The sequence below is a fragment of the Halyomorpha halys genome, unplaced genomic scaffold, assembly GCF_000696795.3.
Source record: "Halyomorpha halys isolate HHAL.00 unplaced genomic scaffold, Hhal_1.1 Scaffold1781.1, whole genome shotgun sequence".
NCBI classification, from domain to species: domain Eukaryota; kingdom Metazoa; phylum Arthropoda; class Insecta; order Hemiptera; family Pentatomidae; genus Halyomorpha; species Halyomorpha halys.
In genome coordinates, this window is record NW_027106981.1 from 63,610 (window position 1) to 74,548 (window position 10,939).

General features: G+C 33.1%; 1 protein-coding gene across 7 annotated transcripts in view; it reads right to left on the reverse strand.

The window, feature by feature from the left end:
- Positions 1–9,922, reverse strand: part of LOC136795276 (zinc finger Y-chromosomal protein-like) — a 15,451-nt gene extending 5,529 nt beyond the window's left edge. Inside the window, exons 1-6 of one of the 7 annotated variants that reach the window (XM_067045308.1) lie at positions 9,854–9,922; positions 9,331–9,390; positions 8,436–8,483; positions 7,867–7,920; positions 7,347–7,394; positions 5,763–5,831 (exon numbers count right to left, since the gene is read on the reverse strand). In XM_067045308.1, the coding sequence (XP_066901409.1) occupies positions 5,763–5,831; positions 7,347–7,394; positions 7,867–7,920; positions 8,436–8,483; positions 9,331–9,355 (244 nt within the window). In that variant the 5' untranslated portion in view covers positions 9,356–9,390; positions 9,854–9,922. Of the gene's footprint in view, positions 1–5,762; positions 5,835–7,346; positions 7,410–7,866; positions 7,921–8,435; positions 8,484–9,330; positions 9,391–9,853 lie in introns of all 7 variants that reach the window. The other 6 variants (XM_067045307.1, XM_067045306.1, XM_067045305.1 and 3 more) reach the window with 6 other exon arrangements.
- Between the last annotated feature and the right edge of the window lie 1,017 nt (positions 9,923–10,939).

Below are 10,939 nucleotides of genomic sequence, written 5' to 3' on the forward strand. Positions count from 1 at the left end.
ATTCTACTCAATTTGGTCAAGCCACTAGAAAGATTAGTCCACTCCCAACTTAATAATTTTCTCGAGCAAAAAGCTCTCCTTAATCCTTTCCAATCTGGTTTTCGCTCCCAAAATTCCACACAATCCGCTTTATTGAAAATTTCCCAAGACCTCCAATCTGCTATAGACAATCATCATATAACAATTTTAGTTCTTTTTGATTTTTCTATGGCATTTTTTTTTGTTTTTTGTTTTAGGTTATGTAGCGTTATTTCTTTTTTTTTTTTTTTTACTTTATTTAGTTTATTCACAACTGTAAAAGTTTTTCTATGGCATTTGACACAGTTAACCATAAGATCCTCCTTAATAAACTTTAAAACCTTCCCATGTCAAATAGTGTCCTAAAGTGGTTCCTCTCCTTCCTGTCCCATCGTTCCCAAACAGTCGTCATTCTGAACAAACCTCTTTTCTCTCCCCTTCTTCTGTCATGAGTTGTTCCTCAGGGATCCTCACTTTCACCAATCCTTTTCTCCATTTATATCAACGATCTTCCTGATTCCATTCACCACGCACAGTACCACCTATACTCAGACGATCTCCAAATCTATATGTCCTTCCATCCCTCCAAGATGCTTGAGGCCATCCAAAAGATACAAGAAGATATTGACAGCATGGGCGTCTAACAATGATTTGAAGCTTAATGCTGAAAAAACTAAGGCCATTCTTATTGGTTCCAAGCGCCTCCTTCATACCCTCCCATACTGTCCTCTACTATTCCTTAACAACCAACCGGTTTACTTCTATCCTACACTAAAAAACCTTGGTGTCACCTTTGATCAACACCTCTCCTGGAATAACCACATTTCCCGAATCACACGCAAATCCAGAACTGTACTCAAAGAATTCTTAGAATTCCATTTCTCAGAACACCCATCAGCTCCTAGTATCCTCTCTCGTCTGCCCCCACTTCAACTAGGGATCCTTTGTGTATGGAGAGCTATCTGCAGGATTAGAGTTGAGACTCATGAATTGCTTTGCGGCCCAATGTTAGTTGATCTATTTTCTACTTATATTTTGTTTATATTTTTATTTTCTCTATATAAAACTTCTTTGATTAAACATTGGTTATAACCACCTTGTATTTATATTTGATATTGGTTGTTATAATCTCCGATACCATAAAATTGGTTTGTTTAATTTTATTCTTTTGTAGATTGTGTTGTTATTAACAATATGTTTTGTTGTTTTAAGTGTTTTGAACTTTAACTTTATTATATATTTGTTTTTCTGTACCCTAACTGTTCTTTACAGCAGGTAGTCAAGTTCCCAGTACACTTTATACAATACATACGGCTTCCTGTTGCCCTACACAAACAGTTTCTAGTACCCTATCCAAACAGTTTCCTTTCACCCTATACATACAGTTTACTTTTACGCTGTACAAACTGTTGGGGCCATAGCCTGGTTGTCCTATTGATGCCCTAACACTATTCACAGAATAAGCTAGGTTCTAAGGATAGGTTATTCGGAGTTTTAAATATTGTGTTGATAGAGAATAAAAGAGAAATAGAAATATTTCAATATCCCTGAAAATAGATGAAACAATAAAGATAAAATAATAGGTGAAAGAGGGAGGGAGAATGAAAATGTAAAAAATGTAATGAGAAAATGAATTAAACTTAAAAGATACTGGTTGTTTATAGAATTTTAACAAATAAAATTAATCTAGAGAGCCCTGATTAAATAGAAAAAATTAATAAATTACAATAAGGGTTACTGAAACAGAAAGACATGTATGAAGATTAGGAGAGGTACTTGCAGAAGTGAAAATGTAGATTGATAGACATAGATATACATATAGATGGAATTAATGAATATGATAGATAGATTGCCACTGCAGACAGTAGAAACCACCTCTGCTAACAACCACTCACTTAAAGATTTTCACACTATTCAAATTCATTTGCAGAAATTTAATGGTGCATGGTTGTAAGGGTAAAATGAAAATGAATAGGGAAAATAAAGGAAATTTAGGAGAAGAAAGCGAATTTGGAATTAATCAAGTTAAAGTAATGCAACAAAAGTGGCCAAAACACTGTTCCCTATTACCCTGTACACACAGTTCTCTACTACCCTGTATACACAATTCCATATTACCCTGTACAAACAGTCCCCTATTACCCTGTACACACAGTTCTCTATTACCCTGTACACACAGTTCCCTATTACCCTGTATACACAGTTCCCTATTACCCTGTACACACAGTTCTCTACTACCCTGTATACACAATTCCATATTACCCTGTACAAACAGTCCCCTATTACCCTGTACACAAAGTTCTCTATTACCCTGTACACAAAGTTCTCTATTACCCTGTACACACAGTTCTCTATTACCTTGTACACACAGTTCTCTACTACCCTGTACACACAGTTCCCTATTACCCTGTACACACAGTTCCCAATTACCCAACACACACAGTTCCCTATTACCCTGTTTTTTGTTTTTTTGTTCCCTCTTCCTTGCCATTTGGCATCTGGCATGCAGGGTTTGGCAGCAGTAGGATAATGTATTAGACTTACGCATCCCACTGCCACCAATAATTATCTTTATTATATATTGCTGCCTGGGTGACGCCTTTTTGGATGGGCTATACCTTATCCACTGTATCCGTCCAGGTGCCTCCTCCACCATGCAGCCAGGCCCAGCCCTTCTGGTCTTCATTCTGGGTCTGCTTCTTCACCTACATCTTCTTGTCTTGGTGGCTCGCCAATTTCTGGGGGTTGAGTCCTTCCTAACGTAAAGTGCGTTAGTCCCACCACCTCCTTCCACCCGTAGATGGATTCCCTGAAGAAGGGATAATTATCCTCCTCCATCAGATGAGGAAAGTCCGACTCAGCGAGGGCGAATATTCCAGTTTTCCTTAAAAACCTGGCACGGTGTCCTTCCATGGCAATGCAATCCAACACTATATGCTCCACAGTTTCAGGGACTCCACAAGTAGAGCACCGGGGTTCTATGTTCTTCCCACAACTTTGCCGCTAAGGATCTGTGAGCCCCAATAATATGAGAGCACCCATCCCGCTCTCAGTCTTGAATGGATGGTAGGGAAGAACTTCCTTAGAGTAGCGACCTTCTGGCTCTCCTGCCACCGTCCATCCCATTCTTCAATGGAATCCTCCTGCAGCATCTTCTTCCATAGGTTCGGGGTCTCGCCAATACTCTCTTGAAGTCCTTCCAGTGGCGCTACTAACCCCTACGTCTTTACTTCTAACTTGACGAAATCCTCCTTGAGAATGAGGTCCAGGGGCATCGCTCTGGCGTTCCCAATTACCCTGTACACACAGTTCCCATTTACCCTATGCACAGTTACCTTTTACCATAAACATACAATTTCCTTTTACCCTATACATACCTTTTCCATTAATCCTATATTAAAAGCTACCATTTTCCTTATACAAACAATTTCCTTTCACCTTGTACATACAGTTTCCTTTCACCTTGTACATACAGTTTCCTTTACTCTATACAAACAGTTCCCATTTACCCAACACAAAGTTTCCATTACCCTATTAAAACAGTTTCCTTTTACTGTATACAAACAATGTCCCTTTACCCTATACATTCCTTTTCCATTAATCCTATTTTAAAAGCTACCATTTTCCCTATACAAACAGTTTCCTTTCACCTTATACATACAGTTTTATTTTACCCTATACAAACAATTTCCCTTTACCCTATACATACCTTTTCCATTAATCTTATAATAATAGTTACCATTTACCCTGTACAAAGAGATACCTTATACTCTACACAAGTAGCTTTTATTCATACTGTACCTTAGTTTCCTTTTTTTTTTTTAGAATTACAAATTATACACTGCAGTTAAAAACTTGCGCATTGTGGAAGGATGTCGATATGCGCACATTGATAACATCTGTCAAGTTTAATCTCATCCAAGATAAGTCTTGATGCCGATATTGAGTCGGTAGAAATAAGACAATGGGTGAGGGTTCCTTAAAAGGTGGTGCCCAAAAAAAAAAGAGTGAACAGCCGTGGTGAGTTGTGGGTAAGAACAAGACACATTTCTGACAGCTCCAAATCTTGCTAATACTGAATGCAGACTGCCTTATCAGTCTGTATCTAGGCCGATGATTCTAATACTGCTTAAAGACCTTTTCACCATTCACCACAATCGAAGATGATTCTAATACTCCTCTTCCTTTACCTTTTCACCATTCACCACAATCAAAGATGATTCTAATACTCCTCTTCCTTTACCTTTTCACCATTCACCACAATCGAAGATGATTCTAATACTCCTCTTCCTTTACCTTTTCACCATTTACCACAATCGAAGATGATTCTAATACTCCTCTTCCTTTACCTTTTCACCATTCACCACAATCGAAGATGATTCTAATACTCCTCTTCCTTTACCTTTTCACTGTCCACCACAATTGAAGATGATCCCGATAATACTCCTCCTTTACCTTTTTACTATTCACCACAATTGAAGATGATCTAAATACTGCTGTCATATTGTATTATATATTATAAGTTATACTATTATATTTAATGATTACTATATAAAAATACAAGAAATGGGCTATCAACGAAATATTGGATTTGCAAAATTTAGATTCATGTTACTCTAACGTAATAAATACATAAGACATAATTAACAATACTGATAGACAAATTACAAAACAGAACTATCAGATGGACTACCAGCTAGAAAGATTATCTTGGAAAAACCAAGTCACACACACACACTATCTCTATCTCAACCTATCAATATATATTTTTTTTTTTCTGCAAATCCCTCATTCATAGGACTTAAGGTCTCTCAGATCTTAATTTGGCAGTGCAATCCAGTCAAACTAGAACAAAAAGGGCTTGTAGAAGGAAATGTTAGACACCTACTTCCAATTTTGTAAAAATATTTCTTTATCATGAAAATAAAAATTCCTAGGGTGGAAGAATGTTTGCAGGGAAGTGGGAGGGAACCAATATTAGTGAAGTGGCTCTTATAACTGCACACTGTAGAGGTTTAGTATTTGATCATAGAGAAAAATCTCCCAGAAATAAAATGTAGAAAATTTTACTTTAATTTAAAAAAAAAAAAAAAAGGAGCAGGGTAGATAAAGGAATAAAGCGCTTCAATACTAACTGCAAAGACCCGAGTCTGAATCCAGTGTTGGCAAATAATCATGTATTCTGTTTATGTATCAGCGGGTCAACCCTGAAGGTCAGGAACCCTCCTTATGCCCACCCAGCCTTTATAAAGTCGGTACCGTTAATTGGGAGAAAAATCTGATGGTTCAACAAATCAACGTCTAGTAAAACTATTGTTCAAAACACAGTAATTCCTTAGAATTACTTTGAACCATCTGACACTTCATGGGTTGTACTCATAGATTTTTTATTTATTTTATATACTGAGTCGAAGGAAGTAGCATTGCATTTCTCCAACCACACTTGTTCCCTTACTTAACTCCAAAAAGGCATAATGTAGGAATTTACTTTACATTAATCTTTCTGTACATTTTCCAAGTCTGTACAACACATAAACTGTTTGTGACATTTTAATAAATTATTGCAGACATTACCTATTAAAAAAATTCTTTTGCAATCTTTATCATTTAAGCAAATCAAAAGTGAGATTCAGCAACTCATTTCAAATAACCAGATCAAAGGCTACGTGGAAATATGTTTTTTCCCCTCTTTTCAACATTACCATTTCTCTTACTCTATGGTTAATAAAATAAATGTTCCCCACCTTCATCTGAGATAAGCAGTTCTTCTTCTTGTTTCAGATATCTTTCTTGTTTTACAACAGTAACTCCACCTGCTGATATGAAAACAACATTAAGACAAGGCAGAACCAACGTCTCAGTACATTCATGTCCAATTCAATAAGATCATCCAAACTCACTAACATGTAAGAAAACAAAACACATTGTGCTTCTATATTAGTTGACAAACAGTATAAATAAAGACGACCTTAATAAACTTCTACCTCAACTTTTTTCCTTTGGCTCTAGATTTTGAGAGCAGAGAGCACTGCACCTGTACTACCAAGGGTAGCAAAAAGAGCAAGTCAAAACTCTGCTCCACAGAACTAACACAAGCTGTCCCTATATCCACCGTTATGCTGGCCAATATTCTCCCTTTGCCATATTGAAATTTAATGTCACAATTCCAAACCCCCCCCAAAAAAAAAAATAATCCCTCTTCAAGTACAAAAAAAATTGAAATATTAAGGTCATATTGAACAATATTATGTTATTAAAGAGACAAATAAAAAATAACCCTGTAAAACAACAATCCATGATGGGTCCTGGATTTTGCTGAATAAGGAAGAACTAATTCCCCTCCGAGATATATCACTAACTATATTATTAAATAGTTTTATGATTACTTGAATTTTTTCCTTTGAACGCACACGGGCATCTTCCATTTAATAAAAATAAAAAGGTAGGTATAATTTTGAGGCTTTATCATAGCATATTAAAGACATTAAGATGCTATTTATTTGCATAGCACCAAAGTTAAAGCTCAATTCACGATTTTTTTATTGAATTAGGAAATAGATTTTTCATTAGTAATTTAATCACAATTCTCCCACTTTATCATAGCATATTAAAGATGTTATGGTGCTATTTATCTAGGTAGTATCAAATTTAAACCTATATTTGTATGTTGAATTAGGCAATTGATTTGGCATTAGTAATTTAATTACAATTCTCCCACTTTATCATAGCATGTTAATGATGTTATGATGCAATTCATCTACGTAGTATCAAATTTAAAATTCTATTGGAGATATGTATATTGAATTTGCATTAGTAATTTAATCACAATTCTCCCACTTTATCATAGCATGTTAATGACGTTATGATGCTATTTATATACGTAGTATCAAATTTAAACTTCTATTTTTATGTTGAATTAGGAAATTGATTTTGCATTAGTAATAGTACAAAGGAATTGACATGCTTCTGAAACTGATACCAATACTAAACATTTATGGAACGATGACAAAAAAATATCATAGGGCTGAAAATAGGGTAAGCAATAGAGGCACGGCTCCTTTATCAGAAGACAGTTTAGATACCACCCTTATACTAATTAAAAGTATAGCAGTCAGGAGGTTACAGCCATCTGACTTTGATCCACAAGTAGCAGGTCTTTTTTTAAATAAAACTTTTTCATTATTAAATGTGATTCTTATTCCAGAATGTGCCTTTTGCTTTTTAACCAAGAAATAAAAATTAACTTTGAGCATACATAGATCATTATTAAAACATAATCTTCATCATTAATTAAAACAGGTTTCATATTAATTTAATATTTTTCTCACCATAATAAAGCTCCTGTTCCTCCTCTTCTTTGATACTAATTGCGGGAACTGCAGAAAAAGATTCTGTAATTATTAAATTTCAAGTAACAAGTTTTGTTACTGCATTCATTCCTTTATTTAATGATTTGCTAAATTAGTAAGTGGAATTGGGAATAATAATGATGAAAGAAAAAAATGATTGGTCCTTGGAAGTAAAAGGGATAGGAGGAAGATTTAACGAACAAATAAACAAAATGAGAAGATGGTTGAGGGTGCGGTCAGTAAGGAATACAAATAAGTAGAAACATATTTATTAGTGCCAACGCTTCGGCCAGAATTTCAGACCTTCATCAGGGCTGCTTGAACAAGATATTAAGTAACGAGTGTCTTGACTTGGATTTAACATCTTTTAACATAGTTATTTGTGTCCCTCACTGACCACACTCCCGACCATCTTTCCCTCATTATATAAATCCACGATTAATTATTAACTCATCATTAAACATAACATAAGATGTCTCATGAGATAAATTTTTCTCACCAGAATCGGGTACAAGCAACTCACTCTCTTGTTTCACATGAACAAGCTCACCTGCTGGCAAAAAAATGATATTTAAAACTACAAAATAAAAGCAACACTTTCTTGTATAATAACAAAGTTTGGAAATCTTTTAATAGATTTTTAATAATACAGTAAACCCGAGGTGGTATCAGTAGAATTAAGGAAAGTAAGTAAAGCCAACCTTAGCAATGGGACTTATACAGAACAAGTTCCAAAATTTAATAGGAAGAAAATTCTCTATTACAAATGTCATCTTATTTATTGGACTGTGAAATACTACATCATGTGTCCTTTTGTAGGTTCAGATAAAGAAAATATTGATGAAAAAAAATTGAGCAGCTGAAAAAAGAACCACGGAAGTCAGAAAAGGATTTTGAATTTTCTACAGTAAAGCAACCACGCTGAAATCATCTTAAACTAAAATTACCCAAACAATTGTTTCCGACTAACATATTAGTTGTTAAAGTGGTACATCAATCGTCATTAGATATGAATTTTTTTTTATATAATATAAAACAAGGATTAGATAAAGTTAATATCATCCTCACCGTAATGAGTATTCGGTCCCTCCTCTTCTTTAATAATAATTGTGGAAACTGCAACAAAAGACAATAATTAATTAATTAAAATATCAAATCATATGTGTCAATGATGTCATTGTTTAATAAGTATTAGAATAATCAAGATTTATAAATAGAACAAAAATATTCATCATAAAGGCAATCAATAGAAACACAAGTTATATATAAAAAGTAAATGGTTGATTAATTTAAGTGATTGAAAATAATAACTAGATCTAATGAACAAATAGCTTGAGGCAAATATAAATAAATTCTATCAAATAAGGAATAAATAATGCAAGCAATAATAATTTGTTGTGGGAATGCAAGCCTACTGAAAGAGTTAAATAATTCTCACATTCGTCTGGGATAAATATTTCTTCTTGTTTCACAAATACATGGTTAGCTATCAACATGAAAGATATAATTGAAACAACCGAAAACTAAGAAATACCACAATGCATATATCACAAATTTAATTAAGGAAAACTTATTCAAAGACATTTATAAGGATCATTTAATCATTTTATGAAGTTACAACATTAAATATTAAAATTATAATATCTACATATTATGGCAAATACACAGTATATCAAAGCTTAGAATTATTATATACTAGGGAAAAGCTAAACTAAATTGTTAATATGATAAAAAATAATGATAAAATGGATGCAGTATGGCATTTATTATTGTTCTTATATATTTATTATTGTTATAACTCCAGAAATTAACAATGAATAAATCTAACAAATGTCAATGCTGAAATAGAACAGACTTAAGTATATTCTGCAATAGGGCAAATATCAACTTCAATAAGCAGTAAAGATCATAAGGATCGTATAAAACTATGTAACATTCCAAAGGCTTAAAAAAACAAACTTACAAGTGGATTTTAATTGATCGGTCATATCTTCTAGCACAGAGAGACCAGAACTAGATGCACCTGAAAATATAAATAAAATATATGATTTAAGACGTCACTACAATATAGGAACCTAAATATTGTAGCTCGGTTCATTAACAGTCAAGTACAACTATTAATGGTCACCTAACTAATAATGTGTAAACAAATGTTCATTGATTTTACAATTAACCAGCTAAATCTTTACATAAATTACTAATTCAAATGATTAGTTTTATTGTTCGTGCACAGAATTAGGTACTATTTGCTTTTAACATTCAGCTACTTTCAATTATCACTACTAGAAACTACATACATGAACATAATTCACTTAAAAAGTAGTATTCTATAAAATAATATAATCTGATTTCAATATTTTATTACATATGCAATTGTTTCTTTTTTTAAAAAAAAATACATAATTACTAAAACAATCAATAGCAAAAAGACTGAAAATTCAAATTATAATACAAAGACTAGAAAATATATACAAAATGTACTTTACCTATTAATCCTAACAACGAAGTGTTGTCAATTATTTAAAAAGTCCAATTGGAACAAATCAGGAGATCTGTCCCAACAACCACTTCTGACTGTCTGGAGCAAGCGCAGTACAGGTTTTGGAAAGTAGAACCCGTACTGCGCATGCTCCAGACAGTTTCGTACAGTCAAGTGGTTGTTGGAACAGACCTAGTAACAACCTTCTCTCCTCCAGCTACCTACAGACGCCAAAGAAGTCGAAAACAAACTTATGCCATCAAGTTGTTTTTACCTCAAAATATCTTAATTTTTATTGTTTAGTATTTCTTTAATGATTGTATTGGTAAAAGGCATAAATGTAAATATTTATTTATGAACCCATAAGGGCTTCTTACATTATTATTAATCAACAATAATAAAAGAACAACTCCGTTAATAAAGTTTTAGTAAGTTCACTTGCATGACTTTCCTCACCACTTTGGTTCCAAATACCAATACATCAATCGTTCGCCGTGTATCTTCGCTAAAATTAGTCCGGTTAAATGTCTTTCTATTATTACGCTAGACGACCTAATTATCTTTCAAACGAGAATATGGAATTTTCGGGCGTAGTTAATATTGTTTTAATGTAAATGACGAGAAGATGGTTGGGGTGCGGTCAGTAAAAAACACAAACAAGTTGAGAGAACTTATTTAATTGTGCCATCGTTTCGGCCAGAGTTTCTAGTCTTCATCACGGCTAAGAACAAAGAGCAAGATAACAACCAATGAATACAAAAAAAAATTAAAAAGAGAAAGTATAAATGGAATGAAAATTTTAGTAAAAATAAAGTGATGAAGAAGGTGGAAAGTAAAACGTTTAATTAAATATTTAAGTAGAATAACATAATCAAGAAAAGACAACTTTAAAATTATATAATGCCAAGAAATATGAATATATTAATTTAATAATAATTACAAATTAAAGTTATGGTAAGAGAAAAAAAAATTAAATAATAAAAAAAAAGTTTTAATAAATAAAAGAAAATATATGTAGCTGATGAATTTTTTTCTCTTACCATAACCTTAATTTTTAATTATTATTATATTAATAAATTCATATTTCTACGTT